This window comes from Antrostomus carolinensis, unplaced genomic scaffold, assembly GCF_000700745.2.
Source record: "Antrostomus carolinensis isolate BGI_N321 unplaced genomic scaffold, ASM70074v2 scaffold21591, whole genome shotgun sequence".
NCBI lineage: Eukaryota > Metazoa > Chordata > Aves > Caprimulgiformes > Caprimulgidae > Antrostomus > Antrostomus carolinensis.
Genome location: NW_010293778.1, coordinates 26,595 through 44,454, shown reverse-complemented (window position 1 = coordinate 44,454; position 17,860 = coordinate 26,595). Strand labels below are relative to the sequence as shown.

The following is a 17,860-nucleotide window of genomic DNA, read 5'->3' as shown; positions in this document are numbered from 1 at the left end:
CTGACAACTTGCAGAACAAAACATGCTTTGCCTTCAGAAACGTGCAAATCCACAGAAGAAAACCAAGGGAGACATTACAACACTGATGTCCCTCATAATACTTTTCCAACATTGCCCCTGGATCTATGTCATGAGCATTTTCCTGGTAGTGTGCAGTTTCCAGTGCTGTTAATTTGGACTGAAAGAGCTCTCACGTACACCTGTAACACTCACCAATCACTCCCTTGTTTCTTCTTTACTGAGAATACACAGAAATACTGTACCTTAGCTCTCTCCCTGCAAAACTTCTTTCAAGTAATCAAAAAATTAAAATAAAAAATAATCTGAAAAACCCTTGACCTAAACACACCCAACACTGTATGCATGGGAATACCAGCTGACTTCTCTGGTGGACAATGCAGTGCCACACCTGAGCTAAGGAGCAGAGCACTGGACTCTCGCAGCTGTACCGCACGCACCGGCAGCGGCTGGTGCAGTTGCTGCTGGTGCAAAGGTTTCTGTATTACACTTATTTCAGCAGACTTTTACCAGAGATATTTTAGCTGTGGGGGAAAATTAAACATAGATGCAAAAAACTCACCTGTCCAAGAGACAAGAATATTCTTGCAAACATATAGTTGCCTGCTGTGTCCTAAGGCAGTGTCTTCATAAAGGAATGGATGAGGGTGGCATTGAGACTCAAGTTAGTTTCTAGCCTTTAACTCCACTCACCAGCTCCTAAGTAAGGCATAGCCTTGGGGAAGAGGAGGGAGACCACCTAACTGGGCTGTAACTGTTGACTCCACAGCTGAGGGAAGCAAACTCTACAGGGGAAAGTCTAAATCAGGACAGCACTGGAGGAAATCACAGCAAGCAGGAGAGAATCTGGGGCTTCAACAGATGTGCAAAGCTGACATCAAAGGATCCAGTACTAGCAGATAGCTCAAACACACAGGACATTAAGGTTGTTGTTCAGAGTGACACAGCTCTGACAACATGGCCAGGCAAAGGGTGTTGTTTTTAGCAAAATTAATGATACTCTGATTTTAGCTACAGGATAACATTGCTCTCTTTTATACTGTATGTTCATCAGTGCTTCTTCCTACCCACTTGGCATGTATGCATCCAGGTGTGGTGGTTTCACTAGTAAAACCAGGACACTGAGTTAAAAAAAAAAAAAAAAAAAAAAAAAAAGAGAGTGAACCTGAAAAGAAGGAAGTCCTTGAGCCCATCCTGGCTGAAAAGATATTTTGTCAGTCAGTCAGTGGTGTGGCAAAAAGGCAAATGCCAATTCCTGGAAACAGCCTACAAGGTCCAGTGTGCAGGGCTGCATTAAGATCTTGAAAGAGCAGAACGGGTACACCCAGCATTCACCTGAATGGACACATTTAATCTCCCTAAATTGCTGAAAATTAGATAAAGGAGAAGCTTTTAGGATATTCACAATTAATGATAAAGAAACATCTTGGATTTCCCCCATCCAGTTCCCCAAGGTCCTCTAGATCCCTTGGATAAGGCTGCTAGACCTACCAAATTCTTACCAGTGGATTTTCTAAGAAACAAATTCGCAATGGAGACAAAACTTCAGTGATGACAAACCTTTGTTTTTTGTTCCCATTGCTGGTGAGCTCAACTAATAAAGTACTCCTCACCTATTTCAGCGGAGGCAGAAATCCAGGTGCAAATCTGTGTCTGCCACGGAGCAGGTACATCCATCTCACACCATGCCACATCACACCTGGCCAGTACTGCTCCCAGTGTCCCATAGCCAGAGCAGAACTTGCTTGCTTTGTGCTTAACATTCTGTTTTGGTTGCATTCCAGTTTCTTGCACATCCTGAGCACGCTACCCCATGGACAAGATGTCACCATCAGTTTTGAATGCTGGGAAGAAAAATGCATACACAGCAATCAAAGTAGATCCTGATGAGGATTATTGTACCCCAGGTGCATTTGAATTGGAGCGACTCTTTTGGAAAGGATGCCCAAAGTACACACACGTCAATGAAGTCTGGCCCAACCTCTACATCGGAGATGAGTAAGTACATATGTAGTACCTCTATATAGCAGATGAGTAAGCGTACAATAGTACGTCTCTTCCACATAGGAGATGACTAAGCTATACCAAGTAGACCTCACCAGAGCATGGTGTTTCTTTCCTCCTCCTATCCATTTATTAGTATTTAGCAGTAGTAATGTGACTTGATGAGCTACTGACAGATGCCAGAGTTCAACAGAGCAATCGGAGCCTGCCATGGCCCTTACAGATACAGGCACAGTGTTGGTTGCAGCTGCTTCAGGAAAGTGCTGGGTAAGTGTGGTGGGGTCTACCATTAAAGACTGAGTAACAGGAGCAGTTGTGGCACCACTGTAGGCTGTGCAGGTTGAAGCTAATCACAATCTATTTTTAAATGTCTCATTTCAAGGGGTAATTTGTCATTTATCTCTGAGTGAAAGTTCTGCCAAAGTTACACTGACAGAAGAGCATGACCTAGACGCATGGGACAATGTCTTAGGTTAGTTTAAGCCTAAAATGTAATTCTTGAAAAGTGTCTGAAGAGATAGCTCAACCTGCAGTGGTATTTCTGCATTTCCAAGGCTGTGCTTGTATACCTGGAGTACTCTGCATTTTCAAATTACTCAAGAGACTAAAATAAACAGAACCTTGTGGAAGGCAAAGCTGCAGAGATGTGTCTCACTGATCAGACCAAGTGGAATTTGGAAAAAAACCAAACCCACCCCTGCTGAGCACAGGACTAAGCTAGAAACAGCCTAACCTGACAAGCAAAGATAACTGCTGCAGCAGGGAGACATGCCATCAAAAAATCCCCCAACCCAAACCCTGAGCAGAGCAAGAGAGCTTTTCTTACCCCTTAGGTGTTATTGGTCCACTTCCCACTTTCCTCTACATCCTGTGTTAACATGACATTTCTTTTACATCATCACTGTAAGGCACAAGCAAGAGCCCCACTGGCTCCAAAGTTCTCAATAATTTTTTTTAAAGGTCCTAAAATTCATCTGTTGCCAGCTTATAAAAAAGGAAAGACATACAGCCTTGAAAGTTACAAGACTCCTAATATCATGGACCAATTACGTCTGTGGTGCCAGAGGCAAAAGAAAGACACAAGAGTTTTGGGCTTTAACCAAGCTGAGGCTTCCACTTTTACAGACAGAAAAAATAATAATAAAAAAAAACTTTAAAAAACTCCCCAGCAAGCCATGGGAAGACACTGGCCAAATGACTCGGGAACAAAGGAAAAAGGGGTTGAGTTCTGCTCTCCCCATGCTACTCTGCCCCTCTTGTTAGATATTTCTAACTCAAGATTCAGTGTAAAGAACAGCCTCTTCTGGCATTTATTTCCTACTTCCTTGTTCAAAATCACCAGCAGAATTATTTTGAATGAAGCCGTTACAATAATTTCATCACAATAATGTGATGAAGCTACAGCTCTGCCCTCTGAGCAAAGGGATCTAATGAGACAACAGGTCTTTGGACAGTCAGTGTCTAAGCCCAGGCCACCAGTCACTCACTCATGTAACTGTTCCTGTAGCAGTGGCTTGTTACACCTTGTGTTTAATAAATGCTGGGAGGCATGACTCTGAATACAATACAATGGTGCTTCTGGGGGAAACAAGTGCCACACATGACCAGGACTAAAGAATGAGAAAGCTAATGGAGAAAGAAAAAGAAGTGGGAAGCAGGTAGGGGGTGAACAGAAGTAAAACTTCATCAAAAAAATGAGGCTTCCTGCAAGAGAATGACTATTGTCAGCTGAATAAGGGCAAACTTGACATCTATTAGTAGAAAATCTGAGATGAGAACTGGGTCTGCAGGCAAGATGCAGCTTTCATTACCAGAACTAGAATTTTATTAGAAGTAGGCAAAGTCCAGAGCTCTCTCTATTTTTCCTCAACCAGCTCCACATCTTACTTCTGACCAACAGCTTCCCCCTTCAGTGTGGCAGGGTTTTTGTATTGTTTTATTTTAAGATCCTGCTGTAGCAGTGGTCGCCAAAGAGCTGCCATGGAGACATGAACAGATGTTGGGTGTATTTGCATCCTTAGGCACGCTAAATTAAGGTTGATCTTGAAAGAATTTAGTGGAGCTCATCAACAAAATCAAGTGAACACACACATGCAGAGTTTATCTTCAGAGCCTTCACATCTGTGCTTCATTCCTGCCTCTTGCATTTACAAGGTTAACAGGACTTGTGACTGCTTATGGAAATGCTAATTAATTACCCTGACTACATAACCACATCTTCCTTCTAATGCAATACAGGCTATCAAGGAGCCCTGTGAGGCCACTCAATCCTTTTGTTACAAGGCTTCACTGCAGATGTTGCCCAGAGGCAATGAAATCTCCATGAGCCTGTCAGGCCCAGAATAATCAAAGCCTCAAAATATAACATGCTGTGTTCAGCTCCAATTGAAATTTTCCTCCAGCAAGTTCCAAGGACTTTTAAAGACCAGACACTGGAACTTGTAAGAGACAGCCCAGTGATAGGAATAAAACATGCTTTGCCAAGATCGTGATTCATCTGCTACCAGGATTAGTGCCTGCATGTATCCTCGCATCCAGAAGCTTTCTGAAGGGGTGGAAAGCAGCTTTGTCTTGCTCCTTTCTTTCACTGGTCACCAGGACACTTACATGAGCAGCTTTACTGGCTGAGCTCAAGCCTGCTTGGTTCACCACAATCACATGGAAAACCTCTGCCAGTTATGCAGCTTCTGGTTTCTTCTTGCAGCTCTTCAGTGATTGCATTATTACCTCAGGTGATGTTAACGGTTCCACATTTCTGAATTTCAAATATTTTAGCTGAAGACAAAGGCCTCCCAAGATTTTGGTTCCCTCTCAGCCATCTTCTAGCTCTCTTTATGATTTAAGGCCTGATCACAATTTCAGGTCTTTGTGTTCTCAAACTACTCCCAGAGGAAAATAAGTCTTCTGGAATCTAAGTCCTTACAGCTTAAATATGAAAAATCTTTTTCTGGAAATGCACTGAGCTTGCACTTCAAGAAAGCTATGGTCTGTGTTTGTCCCAGAAGAGCCCCAGGGCTTATGGTCTTCACAACTAACACAAGTATGGTTTAACAAGACACGAATAACTCAAACCTACAGATTGGAGTGTATGATAATTAAAATATATAACTTAACTTTAAATATATGCCTAACTCAAACTCATTCTCTCCTCTTCCTTTTCTTCAGAAAAACAATAGAGTAAAGCTTTTTCCAAGTGACCAAGTAGAACAACAATTTATACTGATCTAGAAGAAAACAGATGGGACTCACTCAGGGTAGCAAATAGTTACCTCCCACTGTTTAGCATTATGAACTCCTAGGATCTACACCAGTATTAATCATACAAAAATAGGAGTGTATGCAGATTTAGATTATAACAACACTCTTGAGGACATAATTTCAACTCTGTTAGTAAAAGAATCTGCCAATTTTAACCTTCATCAAACAATCCAGAAAATCAGATCTGGACCATAAATCAGACACTGGACCATAAACCTCTCAAAGCAGCAATGGTTTCCAAGACAAGTAACACTTCCCCACACATCATCATCTCTGTCTACAGGTGATTTCTAAGAAACTGACTGACCATATCATGTTTGATGCCTTTGCTGTATAGAAAGCAGAGAGGTATTTCCTGTGTCTAGGTTCTATCACTTACAAAAAAAAAAAAAGAAAAAAGAAAAAAAAGAGGAAAATAAACTAAACCTTTTTCTACCACATATTATATGAAGATCTTGTTTAGTATTTTCAGTGGTACCCAAAAATTCTTCTAGTTCACACTGAACAGGAGGTATCCACAGAAATGGAGCAACACCTCAGAAGGAAAAGGGGATACAATGCTACACTATATCTAGATTCCCTCAGTGCTGGAGTTACCAATGGAAATTGGGTCAGTATTATTGGAAATTCTCAACATCTCTCTTCAGAAGGGAGAGCTGACAGATTTTCTTAAGAAAGTGTCAGTATTGCCTATATTCAAGAAGCTTTTTTTTGACACTGACCATCTGGTAAATTATCATCCTGCATCAAACTTTCCTTCAGCATTTAAGAAAATGGAAAAGTTTGAGAGAGAGGATTCCTCTTCTAGTAACATGTTGCCTTAGATTTCCTTCTGCTTTGTCATTCTGGGTCACATCAATTATGGCTTTAACAGTCTATACTGAAACAGTATTGTATTGCTCACCCTTCACATGAAGCTTAAGAGACTTGGCTCTACTTAGAGCTTATAAGCATACCAGTCATCTGATTGACCACCACCAGCTATAAGGTGCTGACTTACCTGTGGAGGGAGCTGTTCTGCCCAGACCCTACCAAGGCGTGTCAGAGGATTACTTGCCTTCCTTTGGGTGCACTTGGGTTTTCATCATGAGCTGCCTTCTCTTCCCTTTGTTAGCTGCTTTTACTATAATTAATACTTGATGTGGAGGTGCAGGCTGCAGTGCCTGCAAGTTGTTTTTCCCTCTCTTCCAATTCCATTGGTTTGGGCATCTTCCTGATGAAAGCGGCTGGGACTAAAGCTTGTTATGACAGTATTTTTGAAAAGAGAGAGAAGGGATTTGCCACACTGGAGATGACAACTTGAAAAGAAGGATTTTCTTTCATGTTTTAACTACTTACATTGTTGCTTCCAGAAGGCAGCAGAGTTTGCTACAGCACTTTTAATCCTATGAATCTCAGCTTTAAAACTGACAGCAGGCACAGTTATACTCTTGGACAAGCCCTTTACTTGCCCTTGCACAATCCAAGAGATGTAAATAGTCTTTTGGGAACCATCTGAAAATAGATGACATTTTTGTTTAGGTCAGTTCTCCCCCATTGGTGATAGTCTGTTATTATCAATCTATCCCTATGTGGAAGTGATTTTATCTCCAATTTTCACCATTTAGGTGGCATTCCCATATCAAAGTACTCCCCCTTGCCTCTGAACTTTAAAAACATGTTTATGAGTCCATCTGTCCTACAGTAAATGCCGGGTCTGATTCAGCAAAGCACTGAGCTTTTCCTTCATATGCTTTGCTATAGAGAGAAGGACTTCTGGGTATGCTTAACTTTTAGCATATGTTTATGTGCTCTGAATTGAAGAGCTAATGAGTTTTTACATGGGACCAATCTGCCCAGATCATCTCTTACTAAACTGAATTATACTGAAATTTTCACCATTATCTCCCAGTGTCACACTTCACTTTCTCTGTACAGGAACACATTCAAGGCAGGCACTGGAGACCACAGTTGCATGATGTAAAAGGAAATCAAGTGCTAATAGCACAGATAGTGGAGATATACAAAATGAAAATAATTGCAAGAGTAGTCAAATGCTTATGGCTTCACCTACACTAGTATTTGTAGCAAATTCTTTTTTTTTCAATAGCTATTTAAAATTCAAGCATAATTGCAAAAATGAGAATATTAATTGCAATTTATTAGGAAACAGTAGCACCCAAAGAGAGAAAAAGACGAACATCGGTAGCTTGACTATTAAACTCTGGTAGTGAGCCAACTGTCAAGGGAAAAAATCTGTGCCGTTTCTAGATGAAAGTGAATTTATTAGAGTTATAAATCCTCCAATAAGGTATATGATTCATGGAAACCCTGAATGATCCTATGCTATTAGCCACCCCAACCAACTGTATATTTGCAGATATTTATGCTTGATTTATTCCTTCCTTTCATCCAAAATACTGATAACTCAAGGCATGGTAAAAACTGCAAGGAAGACCCAAAGCATTCCCCCTTGGGACATAACCAGGAGTATCATGCATGATGAAATACAAAAAAAGTTAGTCTCCGATTAAAGTAAACAGACAATGAGGGATGCTTTCACAATGGAACCTACACTACGGATTCAGCTGGGGCTGGAAAGCAAGCCAGTCCTTCACACAAAGCCAGACTTCTCTGATGGCTAAAGCCAGTCCAAGCAAACATGTCAAGGGGCACAGGAACATTTCAATTTACAAGGATATGGGTCGCCCTATATGAGGGCTTAATAGCCTGTTGCTTGCTCTCTGTTAACGGGCAATCAACATGCTGAAAATCCAGCATAATCTCAAATTTAACTGCCTATATTATAGTCTCAGCACAGGTCATTCCCACCCAATAGGTTTTATCATCTGTGGGCAAGGTAGAAAGACAGTTGATGGGAGTGAAAAAGCAGACAAACCTGGGTCAGCATGACAAGTGGTAGTTCAACTGGGCTGTCTGCCTACCTGTTGGGGAAAGGTTTTACAAGAAAAAAAAAAAAACAAAACTACCAAGGAAAATTTTTGAAAGAACAGTAGAGAGATCTTTTATAAAAACATAATTATCAAGTGCAAGTCTGGGAGATGGAGAGAAAGGACAAAGAGCATAAGTACTTCCTAATCTCCATATCAAGTTTGAAGCCAAGCACTCATGCTCTTGAAAAAGTGTCACTTCAGCCTTCTTGAAAAGATGCAGAATCTAAAGCCCAAGGCAGGCATCTCTTACAGTCCACTGAACCCTATTTTGTATTGCACAATAACTGTTTCCTCAGATCTCTACACAAAACTATGTATTAGAAACCTTAGCAAAAACTTACTGTCCAGGTTATCTGCTGGAAGAAAGGTACTTGACATCCTCTTTACAGATTACATGCAATAGCTCAGCCTGCAGATGCACAAGCCACATACCCACAGGAGCTACACTGACCATGTTCCACTTAGCCATGGTAAATGCCTTACGTCTTGGACCAACTAAGAGGTTCAACAACACCTACAGCACAGTTTGAGTATCTACTCCAGTGAAAATGTGGAGATCCTAACAGATTTGAGTGCTCAACACTGAGCATTCATTTTCTGGATGCTTTCTAGATTAGCAACATCAGTAGAAAAAAAAAAAAGGAAAATGTGCATCCATATTATAAAGACAAAGATTAAACTGAGCAAGGTTACATTCAGTCCAACAGGATATTGCTGAATTAGTATATATATCAAGTGTAATTAAAAAGCAGGTAACATTTTAAAATCAGCCTATTTCAAGTGCTGAGGAAAACAGTACAAATTCTTCAGTGGCAAAAACAGCAGAGTAGATAACCGTCTAAGTATTTCCTTGGTACATTTATAACTCACTTTAAGAAGATATTTCACAGAAGACTACTTAGTTACATCTGAGCACTTATGATGGGTTTTTGCAACAGCATTCAAGGTTGATCCACTGCTGCTTCTCATTCCCTTTCAAGCCCAAGCCACAGGAAACAGAGCAAGCTAACAGAGTAACAATGTGCATATTCACAAACTCTGATAAGGCAAGGGCCAGACAATGCTAATGCAAATTGTGATGCAAAATGAACACCTAACTGCCTTGCCTTTAACTGATTGAATAAAAAGGAGGAGGATTAATTCCATACCAGGCCCCAAACTGACTGTATGCAGCTACAGGCAAGACTGGGAGGTGGAGAGGAAAGTTCCCAGGAGCTTTGCCAGACTGAGCAGACTGCTTATGCAGTTAGTGACAGTCTCCCTTCTTCCCAAATACCTATTGAAATACTTGGGCCATTGAACACTTAAAAATGAGATCCTAAGACACAGAACAAGACCGTAAGCACGACTGTCAAACAAATGCATTAGATGCATCCACTGTATCAAAGACAATCTCCTGAGAACCTAATCAAGGAAACAGGAAAATTGCATTTCAGATGAATACAAGCATCAAATGTTAATGTGACCTATTGTTTGACACTGTCCTTGCTCAGAACAACCTAATCATTTAATTCAAATGCTATTTATTAGTCTGAGCAGTGCTTGCAGAAACCAAAGTTTGGTAGTATCTACAGTCCACCAAAAACTTCGTTTTTCCACTGACCCTAACTACATTGCAGTCTTACTTGCTATTCAGCATGTAGGTCTCCACTTGCAGGGGTTCTTGTTGAGCACAGATTTCTGACCTGAAACCAGCAGTCTTTCATGGTTTGTTGGATACATGCTTTGGGTCAAGTCTGGTGAACAGATAATGTATTTTCTCTATCCCAGCATCAGGGAGGCAAAGCAAAACAACAATTTCAAAACAGAATCTGTAGTTCATGTCAAGCACAGAAGTAGTTGTTCACTGCACCTTTACTCTTCAGCCAGGACATTTAATCTGTTCAAGTACTGGCCATCCTTATAGTCCAGAGCTGAAGGGCCTTTGCTGGAAAAGTGTACAGAGCACATCCACCTGAAGAAAATCCCAAGGCATGATTTTTCTAAAAGGAGGGAGAAAAATAAACATCTTCCTAGGTCAATCACTGCAACAAGAATACAAAGGGAAGGAGTGAGCATTATTTGACCTGAGGTGAGCAGCAAGATGCTGGTGCTTCTGTCCTCCAGAGTCTACTAAGCTTAAGCAGGTATCACCTCACTAACTGGAGTTACTTGTTTTTTAAATCATCACATAGGGGCCTTAGGACATTATTTCATAACAAAAATGACAGTAGGGTCAAGACACTATCATTGCTGACCAGAAAGGAATTTCTACAGGGAGAAAGGTCTACTCAGAACAGCCAATTATCATGAGCTTAATTTAAATCAGAAAGAGCATAGGTACGACCTTCAGTATCCATATCGCAGTTCAATGCTCTAATCACTAGGTTCTTGACTGCTTAAAGGGGGATTTTGGCTTTGACAGAGGCTGGGAAGGTGGAGTCAACTTCAAGCCATTCTGAGCCATCACCACCATAATTACGAAACACTACAGGTAGCCACCACAATGTCCCCTGACGGCAGCTGCATTTACACACTGAAGTGTTCAGGAAACATTCATGGAGAGAGGTACTTTTGGTTGGAAAAAGCTGTTTCACATCATGCACCAATTCCTTTATGGCAGCAGTAGTTCTGTGAAAATATATTAACAGAATAAAGCCTATGCATTTTTTTTGTAAAAAGCTCAGTAGTCTCTTCCTAGGCACTAATGAAACTTGACGGTTTTTCCAGAACAAAACTTTCCAAAATTAAAAGCTTTCTGTAATGGAACAAAAAAGTTTTTACATGCCTGTCCACAAACTCTGCACTTTTTGAGGAATTTCAAGCTACTGGCAAACACTTAGAGTGGGTATTTGGCACACAAAAATCTAGGATTTCCTCTCCTCTCTGACTTCCGTTGTCCAAGGAAAGCAAGAAGAGAATAGAATAGTGGGCTAAATATATGACTTTCAGCTTTCACTGAGGCCAAACACGACAGTAAAAGGAAACTTGATAGGGAGTTGTGACTACAGAATGGTGACTTTTAAAATTATATTTATTTTTTAAAATAGAAATGGAGAAAAAACTCCATAGTTCCTTTTAGGGATGAAGAGCTTCTTTTGAATTCCAGATGATCTTAGTACTCACATACCACTGACTCTTTTATTACTTCTGCAGTATCAATTGATGGGACAGAAGAGGAAACCAGCATTCATTGGTCCTATTTCAAGTTCTGTCACTGATTTCCTTTTATGACTTTAAATAATTCATTTTATCTCTTTCTGTATCTCAACTTTCTTCTTGTACAAGATGAATAGAAGCCAGTATTGCCTACATTACAAAGGTGCCAGGAAAATAAATTTATTTTTAAGATGCTCTAAGGACCTGGGAGAGATAGTTATGAGCTCCAGGAGGATCATTCACTCTGAACGACAGTATCTTATGATCTTTACAATGGTAAATGATGCATTTTTGAAGCATTATCAGTTTCATTAACCTTTAGAACATAACAAATCTGAGATTTTTTTTTTCTTTTCCTGGCTTGCTGGGTAAGAAGCTTCTTCACTTACATGACAGCTCTTGTTTTAACAGGAAAACTGCATTAGATCGCTACAGCCTTGAAAAGGCAGGCTTCACCCACATCCTCAATGCAGCCCATGGTCAGCGGAACGTGGACACAGGACCAGAATATTATCACGACATGACTGTGGAGTACCATGGAGTGGAAGCAGATGATCTCCCCACTTTCAAGCTCAGCCAGTTCTTTTATTCAGCTTCTGAATTCATTGATAATGCGCTTCAGGATGAAAGAAGTAAGGAGGGTGCTGCAAATGGTTAAAAACAGTATAGTATTTACTCCATCTGATTATAAGCATGGTTCCACAGCATTCAACCTTGTGGCAGTGAAACAAGTCTAATACAGTTTATGAGAGAATATAAAACTAGTTTATATTATATTATATTAATTTATATATTCATTGATAATGCGCTTCAGGATGAAAGAAGTAAGGAGGGTGCTGCAAATGGTTAAAAACAGTATAGTATTTACTCCATCTGATTATAAGCATGGTTCCACAGCATTCAACCTTGTGACAGTGAAACAAGTCTAATACAGTTTATGAGAGAATATAAAACTAGTTTATATTATATTATATTATATTAATTTATATTAATTAGTTTATATTATTTATATAAAATATAAAACTAGCAGGGAACTAGTTTCAGAGGCAGTAGTGACATAACTAGGACCTTTTTCACTGCAGAGCTAGTACCAGTCCAAGAGCCCCTTACCAAGCACTTTGATAAAAGTCCACATCACAGCTTGCATTAAGGTCTCCTGTCTGATAGAGGTTTTTTTGCTGTTGTTTTGAGTCCTTCATAAACACATCAGAGACAATCAGATATTGCATAGGTTCCATGAATTAGCTGTCTTTTCCTCAAACTAGTCCCTATTAAGGAAGGTTTAATGAATGGTTACATAGTGGTGGGAGTGGAACATGAGTGCTCTGCAGAGATTCCAGGCTGTCACTCCTCAGCTTCACAATCTGCAGCATTAGATTCACTGTACAAATATAAAAAACACCTTCCTACCTGGCCATCAGATCTACCCCAAGCTATAACATATCTCTGACATCTTCCCAAGTGGCAGGGGACCAAAACAAATCTGACAGCAGAGATGTAGAAACATTTCATTAAAGCCTTTGTAATTTCTCAGCTTAATTACTACAGTTCATTATGTGCTGACCTCCAGCAGTTGTTCCGTCAGAAAGCTTTACACTGATGTGAAGTGCTACAGCCTGGGCCTCACACTGGCTTTCAATATTACTCCCACTCCTTCCCCCAACATGCTTTTTTATTTTTTTTTAAATCTCTACAGGATATTTTACCAGAAACTAGCTGAGAAACTAAAGAATTTCTTGCTGACCTACAAAGACCTTAATATCAGATGGTCACATATCAAGTTTCTAGCCTCATGTCAGCTTCTGTTCTTGGCTCTTTAGCACAGCTATAGTGAGCTACTACCCGGCTTGCTCCCAAAAGCCAGCCAGGTCTTCACAATTTTACCTTTTCAGCAAGTACAGTCTACAGCAACAGTCCCTTCCCTTGTTCAGGAGAAAGTCTTGAAAGAAGTTCAGTTTTCACAATCAAAGTCCTAATAGCAGGAGAAACTGCTTCAGGACCTTACTTGCTTATGAAGAAAAGTACCCAGCATTTCAAAAAAGTATGTCTGAAGCACTGCCTTTGGGAAGGAGCGGATAACTAACACACATCTGTGCCTAGCCATGGCTGGAGGGCAGAGGTCAGTATCAGACTGGAGTAGTTGAAATAAGAAATGCAGCTTTCCTCACTCCCACCACCCTCCTATTCCTGTAACACCTTTATCTGCTGCACAGAGGTAAAGAAACAAGCACAAGGGAAGCAGCAAAGGCTAAGAAAAAAAAAACCTTGTATCCCAATAAATATTGAGGCAGGGAAGGATGGGAGGAGGGAGGAGTATCAACCTCTTCGTTTCAAGACCACATCAAAGACCAGAAAGTTCTGAGACAGTATCAAGCACCAGTCCAGCACTGAAACACAAGACCAAATGACTGGATGAACTTCTATAAAACAAAAAAAAAAATCTGCACTTAAGTAAATACTACCAACTGCAATCATTTCTGTAGCTGTGCACTGCCTGCCACATTCACATGAGTTTTAAACAAGATAGGCAGGATCTTTTCTGATGGGAGACCAACAAAATAATGAATTACTGCAACACTCGTGAAGAAAAAGAGTAAGCTCTTAACTTTCTCATGAGGGAAAAGTACACTAAATGTACACCTCCTATCCCAGCCAAATTTGGGCATAAAGGCACATATGCATGGCCCAGGAAGACTTGAGATTAAATGCATGACAACAGCTTTCCAGTACACTTTTACAGAACAAGAGAACTCCAGAACCCAGACTAAAGAGTAGACTTATGTCTCTCACACTTACAGGAAAAAAGACTGGAGGCAAGTAACTAGTGCTCTCCTCCAACAACATAAATGCATATTTGTGAATACATATCTAGTGTAGAAAGGTGCTATGTATTTCAAATGCCTAATGAAGACTATTTGCATGCATCTTCCTGACGGAAAAAGAACATCCAGATTCCTAAACAGGATTTTATAGTAAGTACCCATCTCCTCCAGTGGTAATAACACTGAACTTCAGCATAGGGTGCTAAATACTTCTGATCAGCAACACCATTACACTCATTTGCTACTTTGCAGTAGAATCAAACAAAAGCAAAGACAGGGAAAAGGGGAAAAATAAAAGAAGTTTAGACTTCTGTGACCAGAATGTATGTATTAATTCATTTGCTTTGGCTCTATCACACTGTTTGGGGTGTGACCTTCAGCCAGTCAAGTGATCAAATTCATTGAATAGATGTCCTCATACAGTGCTTTTTGCTGGGAAGCTGCTCAATAGTTGTTGAAACAGTCATTTGGCAGATGAAGAAGCATCTCTCTTTCTGCAACAGGCCAGACGGCTTGGCAATTTGGATACTGTCAAAACACAGTCGTAATGAAGTAATTCTGACTTAACCTTCAAAATCTTTGTGATGGTGAAGTAACGCCCTGATGAGAACAGTATTTGCAGACTTTAAGCATGGACTTAAGAACAGTGAAAGTAGCTCAGTTATAAGAATTAAGTTTTAGAGGCAAACCTGAACTGTTCACAATTATGCCTGCTATCATTCAGCTGTGCATAAGGATTTCCCAAAACATGCAATTCAGACCATAGGACAGCTCAAAATTTATACCAGTGAGGCCTGATTAGCCTGAAAGGAAGACATTATTTTAAGAGATTTTTGAGTTCCCTTCTATGTTACAGATTTAGTACTCATTCCTTTGGTGTCCTAGTTCCTCAGAATGTAAAGCAGAGGGGAATAGCATTTTCTTTTCATGTGAAGACCATAGGAAAAAAATACACTAAAGACTGATGATAAAAGCAACATGAGAAGAAACATGAGACAGATACAAAGACCCAAGGCATTTAACCAAAGACACCTCAATTCATCACCCCATTTGACTCTGGAAAGGGAGTGCTACCTAGAGACAGATTTTCAAGAAACACAAGCCTAAGTCAAGTGACCAAAATAGTTCAGTGACCTGTCACCACTCAGCAGATCTCTGGCTCGGTGCACTGATATTTTATATTCAGCCACAACTTGAAGGATATAAGCTATCAGAGTCATAGACTGCAAGAGAGGACTCCCTTTTGAGTAAAGAGGGTTCAGATTGGTCCTTACTACAAAATAGTACAGAAGGGATATGGCCCTGCGTTTTGCTGCAACAGGTAGTCAGATCTTGAATATTCACATACAGGAAAAAATAGACTTCATTTTCATACAACTAGAAGGCATTTCAGAAAACTATATGACCATTTTTTGCTTTTGTTAACACAATATAAAACTACATTTCCTCCTAGATCCCCTGCATTTGCCACCCATACAAAGCAAAGCCTTCCTTGTCTTATCATGTATTTTGTCACCTCAACAGCAACCCGTTTACATGCTGGGAAGCTCTGAAGAGAAGCATGAAGGCCTGAACAAATGAGAGTTTTCATCCATTTCCAATATTTGGAGTAACAACATAAAATATTATAATTTTTCAGGAGAGGAAGAAGCAGTTTTAGTTATCAGAGAGACTGGAATTTTGCCAAGATGCCTCTAAGACTTATCTGCTGGGATTAGGATGCAGACTGTGGCCATTAATCCTCTAGTGTTGTCAGTTCTTGATGCATCCATTACACAGCAATGCTACTTGTGCCAAGACATCCTCTTGTGCCTGGAAGCAAAGGAGTTAATCGGTAGGAGTCAAGGCTTTGCACCCAACACTTCTCACTAGGCATGGCTAACAGATAAACTATTATTGGCCCTGATAGGTTGGTTTTCTGTTTTTGCTTTTTCCCCCCCTGTGGCAATTCAGTTTAGCAGCAGTTTGCAAAGAGTGCTCCAAATCTACTTCCTTCAGCAGTTCAACCCTTTGAGACCCCTTCAAGGGCTTTGAATGATTTTTGGAAATCTTTTGAAGTGTTCCAAAATTTGTCAATCAGATCCAAACCCACTTATTGTTCCTCCACATGCCCCAGACATGGCAAATGGGGAAGGTTCCACTTTGGCTTATATCTTTGCTAGCACCTGAAGCCAAGGACTTTCTGACTCTGGAAGTTCAAAGTTAAACCAAGCAATGCCACAAAGCTCAATCTGGAGGCACTTCTATTCAGAGATGAAAACTATTAGCAGAGACTCTGCATTCACAGTGTAAGTGACAGGCCACCAGTGCAAGGAGATGATCATATATAACAGAGGGGTGGTGGTGCTGGTGAGGAAATGTTACTTTCATTCAAAATGCTAGGGTAAGGATGACTAGCCAGAGATTTCTGAAGAAGCTTTTCTACAGTTTAAGAGGTGATTTCTTTCCGTCTTCCTGGTTATATGCCTATTAACTTTACAGCCCTTCTTATCCTCTGCTCTCGAAAGTATTACTGAGCCTCAGAAAAAGCCTTGTTAGCTTACAAATGAAGTCTCTGGGCATGAAATAATGCAGTCTAGATCTTGAAGGACATTATTGTCAGAACAACAAAAAATAATCAAATTTGGTTAGCTTTTGTGTTCTAGCTGGTAGAACTGAGAAAAGCACTTCCGTGCATCTCATTTATCCTCATGGAAGGATGGTTAGATAGCATATCAAACCCTCCCACACCCTTGTGCTTTGGTCGTTATGCCCAAACACAGAATTACATGCACGCTGCTTCTGAGGCATGCAAGATTAGTCTGCAGCCGGGTTTGTTATGTTACTTAATGCAAGGCTGCAGCCTCCAGGTCTTCTCTGCAACCTTTGTTCACAAATAAATTCAAAGATACCTGGTTTAGGATTAATCAGGTTATCTCATGTGTAGATGCTGTTCAGCTACTACAGTAAGACTGACAGCCCTGCTTCCCCACCTGTAAAAAGATGGGCTTTACAAAAATGCTGGTATGGGAAGTCAAACCACCAAACAGAGCAGGAGCACTACAGAAGCCTTCACTGTCAAAAAAATAAATTACCCACTGTCATCTTTGCATCACCTCTCTTTGTTTCCACAGACAAGGTTCTGGTTCACTGTGCTATGGGCCGCAGCCGGTCAGCCACATTGGTCTTGGCTTACCTGATGATTTACAAGAACATGACAGTGGTGGATGCCATTGAGCAAGTATCAAGACACCGATGCATCTTGCCAAACCGGGGCTTCTTGAAGCAGCTGAGAGAACTGGACATAGCGTTGGCACTGCAAAGGAGGAACACCAAAAACAGCCTACCATCTGAGGATGAGAACAGCACCACGATCTAGCATTGTTCCTCGCAGGGTTGTGCTACTGGAAAAGAAACTCCATAAAAGGAGGGTAGGGGAAGGTGTAGTTAATTACACAGTCACAAGGATCATTTGTTATTTGGAAGGAAAAACAAAGTCATTTCAAATGCTGTCAAGATAAGAAAGAAGGGAAGCCAAATTTAAACCCCATCTTCTTAGAATGTTCCAGCCTTAGCAGAATTCTTTGTGACATCAACAAATAAATGTTACCCTCTGTAAAAAAGCTTCTACAGCACAAAAGGAGGTACAACTTAAAAGAAAACCCTCTTCTAGCTGAGCACCCCCAAAATCATGATCCTAACCCAAGC

The 17,860-nt window shown here is 40.5% G+C and overlaps 1 protein-coding gene across 1 annotated transcript in view; it reads left to right on the top strand.

The window, feature by feature from the left end:
- The window catches only part of DUSP29 (dual specificity phosphatase 29), a 24,449-nt gene extending 6,868 nt beyond the window's left edge, over positions 1-17,581 (top strand). The window contains exons 2-4 of the mRNA XM_010177430.1: positions 1,803-2,016; positions 11,763-11,983; positions 17,287-17,581. Of these exons, the coding sequence (XP_010175732.1) occupies positions 1,832-2,016; positions 11,763-11,983; positions 17,287-17,531 (651 nt within the window). The 5' untranslated portion in view covers positions 1,803-1,831 and the 3' untranslated portion in view covers positions 17,532-17,581. The remainder of the gene's footprint in view (positions 1-1,802; positions 2,017-11,762; positions 11,984-17,286) is intronic.
- The last annotated feature ends 279 nt before the right edge of the window (positions 17,582-17,860 follow it).